This window comes from Oryctolagus cuniculus, chromosome 7, assembly GCF_051225735.1.
Source record: "Oryctolagus cuniculus isolate XC-2025 breed Fujian yellow rabbit chromosome 7, ASM5122573v1, whole genome shotgun sequence".
Taxonomy (NCBI): domain Eukaryota; kingdom Metazoa; phylum Chordata; class Mammalia; order Lagomorpha; family Leporidae; genus Oryctolagus; species Oryctolagus cuniculus.
Window position 1 is genome coordinate 32,255,275 of NC_142873.1, and position 13,164 is coordinate 32,268,438.

Consider the following 13,164-nt stretch of genomic DNA (forward strand, 5'->3'; position numbering starts at 1 on the left):
GAGTAGGAGCTGAGCAAACAGAGGGTGGATATGGTACATCCTTGAAGATGAGGGCATCTGAGGAAATCATGGAAACAAGGTGAAGCTGAGATGTGCACTAAACAGGAGGGAGAAGACAGGGATTGCAAGGAGGTGCGAAAGAAAGGCACTCCTCATTGCTCTAACAGACGGGAGCTGGGGACACATGCATAATGCATTGGCAAACTCCTGGAGGACTCCCTGTTAATAGGTTCAAAGACATGAATGGAGATAAATAAGCACGCTGCCAGCAGTGGTAACTGCTGGTGGATGAAGGTGATGTTGTGATCCCAGCTTTTCACAAGTTCTAGTGCAGTAGACAGTGTGCCTGTTGTCATGGGCTGATTGAGTAGCCAGATCTATGATTTGGAAACCAGTTTGTCCTAAATCTAGAACTTAGGCACCTGTCATTGAACGTCGAAGATTTGGGCTAATAATCAGAGCTTGGATTTAAGTTTTAAGAGTAGAAATAAACACAATTTTTTTAAAGATTTATTTATTTTATTTGAAAGGCAGAGTAACAGAGAGGCAGAGGCAGACAGACAGAGAGGGAGAGGTCTTCCATCTGCTGGTTCATTCCCCAGATGGTTGCAATGGCCAGAGCTGGGCTGATCTGAAGCCAGGAGCCAGGAGCTTCTTCCAGGTCTCCCACATGGGTGCAGGAGCCCACGGAGTTGGACCATCTTCTGCTTTCCCAGGCCATAGCAGAGAGCTGGGTTGGAAGTGGAACAGCCGGGACTCGCACCAGTACCAATATGAGATGCTGGCACTACAGGTGGTGGCTTTACCTGCTATGCCACAGTGCCAGCCCCACAAACACAATGTTTTTGATCAGAATTTTTAATATCTATTGTATCTTTGTAATGACTTCCTTAAAAATACCCTAGCCTGTGATTTTCAACTTGCACAGGGTGTGGGCATGGGGTGGTTCTTCCATTCCCTTACATGGCAAGATGACATTTGGGGGTGTTCCAATGACTGAAGCATACTCCTGGCATGGAACCCCAAATCCAGGGCTGCTAAATGTTCTGCAGTACACAGCACAGTGCTGGATGAGCGGCTGGTTTCTTCATATTTTTACTACTGAGCCTACTTCCATCTGGGATAGAAGGCACTATAATGAGCAATGAATCAGAAGTCTAACCAGAAGCCCAGCCTACCAAACAATCAGGATTTGCTACTGGAAACACTGAAAAAAATCTTGGTGGGTGGGTGAAGAGCTGGGGATGTCGTGCATAGTCCGAGATGGGTTTCCACCCTGCTGGTAAAGGCACACATACAGGGCTCATTGCAGCTGGTAGATGTGTGCTGTAATGAAGATGTTCAGATCCAGAGGAGACATTCGTACTGAACTCAGTCAGAACCTCTGTTGGAACCCTGTAGTCTGTGCATGGTAAGGAGGTGAACAAAACAGTTTAGAAATTCTGCCTTGAGGGGCCTGGCCTGCTAAGAAAAGAGTATCACTCCTAGCAGCTTGGGGACATGTCAGCAGGACATGGTTGGTTATAAAATGTGCAAAGATGATGCTCTGAATACTACAAGTGGGAAAGCAGGCAGGGACTACCTCTCCAGGGAAAAGCCCTAAGACTGGGTGAAACTTGTTGTCAAAAATGCAAAGAGGGTTGATGCAAACAGACTTGGCAGGACTCTAGTCCTAGTCTTTGACTCTAGTGGGTCTTTTGACACGGAAGCAAATAACTAAAGCTGAGCCCTTAGACTCATGTTCTTGGACAAGGTGCACGGGCATAGGCTCAACTGTGAACCACCTAAGCCTCTCAGAGGCCCATCTCTTGTTCCTTTCTGTCTCCACCTGGCACAATACCATTTCTTTGTTGAATGAATGAACGAATGAATCAGGGAGGGAGGGAAGGAGGCAGAGATCGGAGACATTCAAGAAGCGAGCTAGTTCCCAGGAATATGTACAGAGAGGTCAGATGAGGATAACTTCAAGGAGGCAGTGGTAGAAAACAGTTGAAATAGGAAATTATATAGGCTATATATATATATATATATATATATTATATATATATTTAAACTGTTTTATTCACAGTGGATATTTCTACCCTGAACATTCAACCCAAAGTGTGTGAACGTGTTTGGCTCTGGAGTTTGTGACAGTTTGGAATGGAACTGTGCATGTACAAACTATTAGTATGCCTGATTCATTCGATCTATTCATGTGGAAATTTCTTAAAAGTAATGGAATCTGCAAGGTTTGGGGAAAACTCTTGAGTGCTTACATGAAAACTGAGCTGTGGTTTGAAAAGAATAAATATGGCTTTCTATTTGCAGCCTTTCCTCAGAAGTTAAAGTAACTCTGTAATAGCCACTCCTACACTGAATCCTACAAGAATAACAGTGACCACATGGGGTGGTAAAGGACTCCTGAAATCAGGAATGTATATACTGAGATTGTCTACACACTAAGATCAGACCTTCATTAGATGTGATAGAAGAAAAGATGGCACGTTTCTAACCCGCAATAGCATTTTGGAGGAATTTTTAGGGAAGAAGCTGGAAGCAAAAGGATTTTCAGAACTATAGGATTCCAGTGTGAATCCAATTTTTAAAATGCCTTTAGTGGCAGTGAAATTTAAGTCATGATGATGTAAAAGCTGGAGAGCTTTGCACTGTCTCTGCTGTTGACATGATATAGTGGTGCTTTCTGTTGTCCCCAAACTCCCACTGTCTTCTGAATTCTGGAGACATTTAACTTCACCCACTTTACTGCCAGAGTCTGTCACTCATGCCACCCTGGGACAACACCACCGGGTGCATTATGGGAAGCCTTCACCTTCTTCTGAAGCCTCAGCTGTTGGCTGTGGCTCCAGGGAGAAGGAGAGGCTTGATGGGTGGATGTCTTCCTGCCGGAGTGACAGACCTTGTGACTCTCCTGTCCGCATTTCTGAGGACACACTCTCCTTAGTTTAATGTTTTTTATCACAACAGTTTGAAAGTCAAAGAAAAAACGAAAGCCTCATTCCAGCTCCCCAGAAATAAGGTGGCTAACAGTTTGATGTGTTCTACTGTTGTTTTTAATTTTAATTTGAACATGGTGCCTACAGCTTATATTCACCGTCACCCTGTGTGCAGGAGCAATGTCAAAGCAACACTAAGGAAATCTGACAGCCTGGGGAAAACACAGCTTTTGTGTTTTAGTCACCCATAAATATCTCTGTGCGTTTATATCCTTCAAGGTTGCAAAGTCATCATCTCTGGGCTCCATACCACTCACAGGCATACTTTGTATGATTTTTCCAGTATTTTTAAAAACAAACAGGGGCTGGCATTTGGTACAATATTAAGATGCCAGTTGGAACACCTGCATTGCACATTGGAGTACCTCAGTTTAAGACCTGGCTCCACTCCTGACTTTAGCTTCCTGCTCATGTGCACCCTGGGAGACAGCAGGTGATGATGGCTCAAGTGCTTGGGTCCCTGCCATCCACATGGGAGACCTGGATTAACTTCCTGCACTTGGCTTTGGGCTGACCCAGTCCCAGCTGTTACAGGCATTTGAGAAGTGACCCAGTGGGTGGGAGATTTCTCTCTCTCTCTGCCTTTCAAATAAATAAATAAGTATAAATAAAAATAAGTTAATTCATTGCCAGATTTTAAAATTAATGGATTTGGCATACAATGTGAGGTCTAGTGAATCTTGTATAATAGGATGTCCTGCAACCAACACATTCCCAAGGGACAAGTGGCAGAGGCCAGAAGTGAGAAATATCAGCCTCCTAGAAATCCTGCCATTTGCCACACCCTCAACTGTTGCCTCTTGTATTACATCTGGCCAACTGTACCCATCTGCATTCCTTGCTGGTCCCTAGAGACATCTGAGTTTACAACTCCAATAACTGAAGTCATCCGATTTGAGAGCTAAAAATGATATAGATAGCCTGATCACATAATTAACTGCCCAAACCAAGACACTGAGAGTGAAAAGGGTCCACCTAAAATTGTACCAAGACCACAGGCATAAACCAGGACAGTGCCAAACAAAGATAGATAGATAGATAAGTGTGTCTATCTATCTATCTATCTATATACATATATACATACATTATCCCTATTTATAGAGCAAGCGCTTCATTCAACACTTTCATTTTACTATAAGAAAACCGAAAGTTAGAAATAGGAAGACATTTGCCTGAAGTATTCACTAAGTGAATTATGACAAAGCTGCCCACAGTACCCTAGCTCCTAGTCCACTGTTTTTCCCACAAAATATGCTCTGTATAATAGATATGAGTACCATATCCTCCTCGAATATATGGACTTTTTTTGTGGTTCATAATTATCACATAGCTAATTTCTCCTGAGAGAGCCTATGCAATGGTGGCTTATATCGTCAGTATCATTTCTATTATGAATCCAATTAAAGATCTGGACTGTAGCACATTCAGAAAAGTTTAAAACATTGGTGAGCTTGAGAACTAGAGAGTAAACACAGGCTTCTCACTTTACTGGATACAAGAAGAGATATATTTAGCAATACTAATTTCCCAGATTAGGGAAAGAAACCCATAACAAGTATACACAATGAAAGCCAACCATTAAGTAAGTATCTGGTAACCAGCTTGCTAAAGACATTATACACTGATTTTTTGATCATTGGCTATTGACAGGTCTGCAAGATATATTCAAGATCCCAAATTCCCAAATCTTTGTGCAGCTGTCCATTGCCTTGCCTTGCTCTATTGCTAATATTTGTGCTGAGAACTCTCCAGAAGAGATCAGTACATGCCGTTAATAACTTTCTCGGGCTTTGGCCCCAAATCCATGGCTGGATCCTAGAGTACTCCTACCCTGTGAGCCATAGGGACACCTTGTAACCTTTGGTGAAGGCTTGGGCCAAGGACTAGCCTGGGAAGTCTCCCTCAGGACACCTTTTCCCATTACCCCACTTGGTTCTCACTTGTTCTTCAAGGGTTCCTTCCAGAAGCAGAGCTGTGTCAGCAGAAAGGGGGAAAATGTTATGGCCAATGCCTACAGCAGAGCTGGCCTAAGTCGCCCACTTCAAACTCCCCTTCCCTTGGAGTAAACTCTGGTCCCAGTTACCTTTCCAAATGTGAGACACCATCCACACGGGAGATGTGTCCAGGACACACATTGCCACACTGGCCTCATAGAGTTGTAGAGATCCAAGGAAAACTAAAATGAGCACCTAGTCACCAGTATCTTTGTCCCCAGCAGCCTCCCCTAGTGTCCTGCAGGAGCCTCCTTTTCTTTGACTTTCATCAGAGTTTCTTTGTGTGAGGTGCCTTGATGGGGAAGGGGGACCAATGGTGACCTCTAAGCTCAAGATGGAAAACTCACACATGAGCAACCTTGTCTCTAGTGTACCTCAATAAACCTTATGAACCCAATCAGTATTAGGGAAATAGATCCCTAGAGCAAGGCTGTCCAATAGCAACATGTGGTAACTATGCCCTTGAAATGATAATATTTTGGTAATATTGATATAAGTTTTAAAAAAGTTTTAAATGAGTCTTGTCTGTTTTTTTTTAATTTTAAAATGTAATTACTAGAAAAGCCAAAATGATCCCTTTTGCTTGCCTTATATTTCTACTAGACAGCATTGCTGTAGAGGTGCACGACATGCATCTAAACAGGGTAGAATTCAGGTGTTTAGCTGCTACAGTTACCTTTTGCCATTGCAAGTCTGAAGGGATGGGAGTTTGAACAGTTGTTTCCTGGTGCGACTAACTAGTTCATTAGCAAGGCTTCGGTGTGGAAGACATATCTGGCACATGGGCTTCTAGAAGTTCATAACAGGATCTCCTTGCTAGGAGAACAGGGTGAAAGCATTTTAGCACATCCTTCTATAAATAAGACTAGTTTTAAAAAAGGACTACTCTCCTCCCTCATGTTCCATCATCTTGTTTCCTGCATGGCTTCTTGCTTCTAGCATCCCCTGAGGGCACCTGTTCTGACACCAATCTTTGAGCTTCTATGCCATATTGTGCAGAAGGCACTTGGGTCCATATAGTGCCAGCTGTGGGTGCCATATGGCAAAGCCATACCATGTACATATGCACAGAACATTTCTGAAGCCAAAAGGAGTATAGAAGAATGTGTTTCTAATCCAGCTTTATCTTTTCCTTGCTTTTGAAAATTTTAATCATTGAAATCTCTTTGGGCCATAAATAGAACCATGTAGTGAGATTAAAAAAAAAAAAACTTTTTTTGAGTTAAAACCAAGTATGTACTTTAGTTTTTCTATGGACATACATGGGGCTGGTACTGATCTATGAAAGTGTAGATGGAACATTTGGATACAGATGGGTTTAACTTCCCAATGAAGTGTATGGAAAAGGACATAAGAATGAATGGAGAGGGTGTGTGTCAGTCTGAGTGGAGTTTGTCACTCTGAAGCAGAGATTTCCTTCTCCTACAAGTAGCTGGAGAGAGAATTCTGCCTCAGAGACAGAGTTTGTTGGGAGGAATGCCGAAGAAGCTCCTTCTCTTGACTGACCCCAACCTTGATGTGCCTCTCACACCACAAAGAGCACGGACCTGTGGCCCCACGTGGAGACGGTACCAATTGGAGCTGGGCTTCAGGCTGTGTTTTCCTTTGCAGTAACCTCTCTCCTTCTTCTTTTCTTTCCACCTCTTCTAGGCAGGACAGGGCTGCTTGCTGATCTCTTGCCCAGTTTTGCTGTGGAGATTATGCCAGGTATTCAGTCATTTAACTCTTTATTTGCTTAGTTTGCTCTCATTCCAGCTGTCTCGCTTCTGCATTAGTGGCTAACTGCTTGTTTAATTTATGTGCACATCTGTGTGTGTATATATATCTATGATCTTCTCCAGGATGAACTAAACCCACTGGAAGAGCCTTTAAATGGTATCCCTTCTGTCACTAGACCCTGAAAGAATAAGGATAATTAAAATTGGCTGAGATGCTGGAGACCAAGTCCTTCAGGGTCAAGCATGCAGGCTCTTTGGCAGTCTCCAGATCTCAATATCTCAGCTGGATCCAGACAGCCATAAGTATTCTTAGCAGTGTCACTATTTACTTGCTTTCCATATTCCCCTTACTTATGTGTTTACTCACCCATTATTATACAATCATGTTATCCTATGCCTTTTATAACATTATCAAACATTAAAAAAAAAAACCTTAAGCAAACTAAGCATCTCTCCTCTCTTGAAAAATACACAATTACAGATCCATATTACTTTGCAATACAACTTCAGGAGCTTGATTGGCACATAACTCCCTAAAGGTTCATGATCATATGTCAAGGACACCTGCAGCAAGTCCACATCTCTTTCTACATAGCTTCAGTTGAACACACCAGTGTACATGAGCCTGTGTCAGTTTAGTGCATTACCTCAGTCCACCACTAAAGAAGGCTCCGGCAGAAGGAAGGATGAACCATGTGAAAGGACGTGTCCATACTCAAGGAGTAGGGAACGGCGTGATCCCATCTGGCTTTGGAGGGCTTCTGCCTGAATCTTGAGAGTTGCCTAATAGCAGCAGCTATGCAATATCACTGGCCACTGGTTTTGGCTCGATTGAAGTTGTAAGAAATGTCCAGTTTTCACAGCTGAGCTAATTATTCTTCCATGAATTCCTCTGGTCTTTCCCCAAATGAAGGCATTGTTCTTACTGATGTTACTCCCAAGGACACAAACAGCTATTTCTTTGTAAGCATTTCTTCATCACACAAAATAACGCTACCCTGAAATGCTCCAAACAAGATGTTCTATCTCCCAGATGCAAGAAAAAGTTACTGTATTTTTCATATCTGGCCCTACATGCCTGAATTTCTTTCCCTTTTGACTCCAAGAATTCTCTCACAGATAATATTCTATTGTTTTGTAGGCACCACTCCATACAGCTCATCTAAATCTCAGGACTCACAGCTGTCTCAGGCTACATTCTGTTGATTATGTTACTGTGAAGGCCAGGGTCAAGGCTTTCCGCTATCTATTGTCTTCAGCGTGCATGCTCACCAGACCATTCCCGCAGGGCATCAGGCCTTCTCATTCCCTCCCTGAAGAGACTGACCTGGTTATTTTGAGTGAATCTCAGAAGGATAAGTGAGGAGGGACGTTCAGGAATATGTTGCCTGTTTTCTCTCCCTGTTCTTGTTTGCCTTCTAAACAAAGGTTGAATAATTTCACCATGATTACGAAACTCTTTATATATAAAATGTCTTGCTTTCAATTGAATGTTCATTTAATTGAAGAGATATTTAACAGCCAAAATTTTTTTAAGATTTTTTTTTTTATTTGAAATAATTACAAAGAGAGGTAGAGAGAGAGAGAGAGAGGTCTTCCATCATTGGTTCTCCCCCCAAATGGCTGCAATGGCTGGAACTGAGCTGAGCTGAAGCCAGGATCCCAGAGTTTCTTCCAGGTCTCCATGTGGGTGCAGAGGCCCAAGCACTTGGGCCATCCTCCACTGCTTTCCCAGGCACATTAGCAGGGAGCTGGATTGGAAGTGAAGCAACCAGGACTAGAACCGGCACCCATATGGGGTGCTGGTGCTGTAGGCTCGGCTTTAACCTGCTACGCCACAGCACCGGCCCCTAACAGCCAAAATTTAAGAAAAACAATCTGCACTTGAGTGTCAAACTTGATATTTGTTACGCGGCCTTCAACCAAAATGAGTCACTCTATTCTCTTAAAGGAAAGCCTGGCTCGCTGCAGTCTGCCCAGGTCTCTGGGGGAAGTCAGGTCTGTTAGCCAAGTCCTAATAGCAAAAATCACAGATAAGTCACCTGAGGGCCATTTTTACCTAGGCCAAGTGGAATTTGTTTCCTTTCTCTTAATCCTTTGGATGGGCAAATGAAATAGAATTCATGTTCAGCCTCTGGCAGAGCTGTGAAAATAGCAGCGGTGAACAAACATCCCCATCAATACACGTGTCAGCCTTGCCGTTTGTCAAAGCTGTGAGCCACTTAGCCTTTGGCTGTGCTGGCTCTCTGGTGTGGTCAGCTTGAGTGTGATCAAACCAAGCCCATTCTCTGGGGACAGCAACAGTGTCTTCTTTGAGACTGGGTTTTTGCTAGGGGGAAAAAAAAATCCTGGGTGGTCATCCAGCTATAAGCAAAAGGTTTGGGTCTCAGCACTGGTGCTGAGTCCAGGAAAGCTGTTCTAGAGGCAGTGAACAGGGAAAGGAGACGCACGCCTAAGGGGCCTGGACCACCAAGAATGGTCTTCATTTGGGCCATACAGACTCAGAGACTTTTTCTTCTCATCAGAATTTATACCATTTCAGACAAGATTAACTTGGGTCAACATGATACATATTCATAGAATGAGCCATTGCATAACCCAGCAGGCAAAGTCCCCCTACACCCTCCACCCCAGCAAGGAGTCTTTGCACTCTTGTCCCATCCTTATTCTGACACTAAAATCAATTAAGTAAACCCTTTCCCCAGTAGGAGAACCTGACAGTCCCTCATTGCTTTGTGCCAGTCATTCTGTACACCCAGTGGAGGTGTAGGTAACCTTCTTCCCTCTATGCTATGTTCTAGCCCTGGGGGTGGGGTGGGGGGGCTCTTGCACTTCTCACTCTGAGCTCCTCTCGGGTTTGGGGGCTCTTTTCCCCATTCATGTCTCCAGGCTCCTCACACTCTCCTCCTTCCACAGGGGAGACACCCATCAGAGTGTGCCCTGCCCGTGCGGGTGGCCATCTCGAATGTGCGTTTCTTTGTGTGTCCCTGCAGAGTGGGTGTTTGTCGGCCTGGTGATCCTGGGAGTCTTCCTCTTCTTCGTGCTGGTGGGCATCTGCTGGTGCCAGTGCTGCCCTCACAGCTGCTGCTGCTACGTCCGCTGCCCGTGCTGCCCAGATTCCTGCTGCTGCCCTCAGGCCTGTGAGTGATGTGCCCAGTGGGGAGATGTGGAATGACCAAAAGCAATGCCACCTTTCATCTGACAGTTGTGTGCCCCGAGTTCTTCCTCCACCTCCTTCCCTTCCACCCAAGGAGCTGAGCCGATCTCCCCTGCTGGGAGCCCCGGCTTCAGAGATGAGCATTCTTGTCTGGCTCCTCACCTGCATGCACTTCTCTATGTTTTTATCCACACCCGTCACCCATGCATTTGGAACACTCATTGACTCTACTGATGAAAGGAAGGGCAGGCAGGTTCTGGATGGTGAGGTTGTGGAGTAAGGCTGTGCCCACTCCTCAGGAGGAAAGGGGGCCTTCTCTGGGCATCCCCCTCCCATGCAGAACCACGCCTCCCCCCGCCCATTTTTTCTGTGAACAGAGCATACAAACTGCAGCCTTTGATGTCACAGATGAGTTTTATTTGCTCACGTGATGGGACGGGGCCTCTGGTCCTCATGTTGGGGATCACAGTCTTCCATTACTGGCCAAGCCCATGCAGCCATGAAATGTGGCCTGCCCCCCGCCATAAACCAGACACATCTTGGAAGAGAGAGGCACACTACGTATGCTTAGCATTGTCAGGATTAGTCTCCAGAAGCAGAGTCGTTTGCTCTGCTTTTGTATCCCAGAGCATGGGCCGTGTACAACCCAATGGTTGCTTCCCTCCCCTAGAAGAGATACTCCTGGGAACAGCCCTGGGCAGCCCCTGTGGGAGGCCCCCTGCCAAGGGGCGGAGGCAGCCTCCCCACGGAGAGGCTAGGAGCAGGCTGCTGCTGTCACCAGCGGTGCTGCTGTGACAGCTCCCAGAACGGCTTAATTGCTCAGATGCCAGGTACTAAACACTGTAATTCCTATGTCACTGCCTTTCAGCAGATCTGGAGGAATCCAAGGGAGTGGGGGAGGGTGGCTCTGAGGAATCACTTTGGTCCCTGGGATGCACACACACACATACACACACACACATCAGGAGCTCCCTTAGGCACATCCCCAGGGATTTTTGTTATGAGGGTTGTGGAGGGTGGGACGACATAATCTCTCTCGCTCTTCATCTCCCTCCACAGTGTATGAAGCAGGGAAGGCAGCAAAGGCCGGGTACCCTCCCTCTGTCTCCGGTGTCCCCGGCCCTTACTCCATCCCCTCTGTCCCTTTGGGAGGAGCCCCCTCATCTGGCATGCTGATGGACAAGCCGCATCCACCTCCCCTGGCACCAAGTGACTCCACTGGAGGCAGCCACAGTGGTAATTTGTAGTTGCAGACTGCACTGCCTTGTGCTCTTCTTGGGCCCCCGCTCTGGTTCTTTGCTGATAGGTACAATCGATTCTGGGATGCATCTTCGGAAAGTGGTTATCTCCATCCAGAAAAGGGATCCTTCCAGCTGTATCAGCTACTTTTTGGAGTGTGTGCCAGGCTTCCAAGGCCTGCAGGACACTGCCGAACCTTGCTTTTTTTGCCAAGATCTTCAGTGACTAAAACTATAGGGAAAAGAGCCAGGTACACTGTGAATGTTAATCATTCAGTTAATAAAGACTGTGTCTTCCTACTTAGGGTGCAGGAATGTACTAGATACCATGACGGACAGCCAGATTATAGGGTGTAGCTTCTCCAGCAAGAGGAACAACTTAGCCAGGGAGAGAGAATGGGCCTTTCGAAAGACAACTAGAGGCTGAGGGGTCTGGTACTTGAAGTTCAATGCAGAAAGGGTTGTAGTGGTTACAAAGGGAGGGTTCAGGGAGGGGATGAGATGGGAGCTGGCCCTGGAGGAACAAGTAGGACTGAGGAAGATGGGGGATGCTGAGCACGACATACAGGAAGGCCAGTGTGGTGAAGGCCAGAGCCAGGAGAATGGAGCGAGCGTGAGCAGTGTCCAGCTTGTCAGAGGAAGGTGAAGGACAGACTGGGGACAGCCCTGAAACCCTTCCTAAGGAGCTGGGGCTTGGTGGGAGTGCTGCAGGCAGACCCCTGAGAAGAGAGATGGCAGAGGATGGAGCCAGAGGCCACAGCTAAGATGTGACTGACATGGCCAGGACTGCAGCGTGAGTGTCGGGATGCTGGTGGAGACAGCGGAGTTGAAATGTATGGGTAAATCTGAGAGGTAAGAGACAAACGAGACATTCAGCTCCATGATGACCCCAAGTGGTCCAGTTGTGCAGATGAGACAGAAATGAGGGAATTGTTAGGGAGAGCCAATTGGTGGGGAAGATGCGTTTTATTTGGAGCATGATGAATTTGCAGCTGTCTTCAGGGATGTTGCATTGAGGTTCAAGGGCAGGTAGGGTGGAGTTTTTCTGGAGTTGTGCCCATAGTAGATTTAGAAAGTGAATTTTTTAATAAATATTTATTTAAGAGGTAGTTACAGAGAGAGGGAGAGGCAGAGAGAGAAAGGTCTTCCATCTGCTAGTTCACTCCCCAAATGGTCGCAATGGCTGGAGCTGCACCGATCCAAAGCCAGGAGCTTCTTCAAGGTCTCCCATGTGGGTGCAGGGGCCTAAGCACTTGGTTCATCTTCTACTGCTTTCCCAGGCCATAGCAGAGAGCTGGATCGGCAGTGGAGCATCCAGTACTCGAATTGGCACCCATATGGGATGTCAGTGCTGCAGACAGATACTTAACCTACTATGCCACAGAGTCGGCCCTAGAAAGTGATTTTTAAACCCTAGATGTGGGTGAGCCAGTAGGGTTGGTTAAAACATACATGTCTCCCCTGGAAGTATCTGGACTGCTGTCAGTGAGGGGTGGGAAGGGCCTCTAGCCCTCTTAATGAACTGCCCACGCCTGGCTGTGGAAGGAGTGGCTCTCCTCCATGAGTAATTGTTATTTGTGCTTTTCTCTCCCTGGAACTATTAGTAGAATTCTGACGTCTGAGACTGAGAATGAGTCACAGACCGAGAAGTAAAAGTTAATGATTAAGGACACAAAGGGAACTGGGGAGATAAAGCCGCCACAGTCCATCTCCCTGGAGGAGGGAGTGGGCAAGAGAGACGTGAATGAAACCCATCTCACACTTCCATTCTGCTGCTTTCTCCTTTTTCTCATCGTCTTCCTACCTCCTTCTCACTGGAATCCTTTCCCCTGGCTTTGTATTTAGTGGATTCCCATAACAAAATGATCCTTATTTATAGAAACACATCCTATCTCCTGTATGCAGTCTTTTTTTGCCAATTCTGCTTCTTGTGGTCCACTGACTTTGGACCCTTCCCACAGTACTAACCAATTGCAATCAGAAGTGCCTTTAAAAATAAGAGGAAAAAATAGACTATTGCATTATTTCACATAACACAAAATCCCAAGGTAGGGTGGCTCG

General features: G+C 45.8%; 1 protein-coding gene across 7 annotated transcripts in view; it reads left to right on the top strand.

The window, feature by feature from the left end:
• The window catches only part of ILDR2 (immunoglobulin like domain containing receptor 2), a 66,432-nt gene that overhangs the window by 34,404 nt on the left and 18,864 nt on the right, over nucleotides 1-13,164 (top strand). For 3 of the 7 annotated variants that reach the window (XM_051858412.3, XM_051858414.3, XM_051858411.3), the window contains exons 4-6: nucleotides 6,641-6,697; nucleotides 9,702-9,848; nucleotides 10,925-11,101. The exons of 1 other annotated variant lie outside the window; for it this stretch is intronic. In XM_051858412.3, coding sequence (XP_051714372.1) covers nucleotides 6,641-6,697; nucleotides 9,702-9,848; nucleotides 10,925-11,101 — 381 coding nt within the window. The remainder of the gene's footprint in view (nucleotides 1-6,640; nucleotides 6,698-9,701; nucleotides 9,849-10,924; nucleotides 11,102-13,164) is intronic. 3 more of the 7 variants (XM_051858415.3, XM_051858413.3, XM_089299642.1) reach the window with 3 other exon arrangements.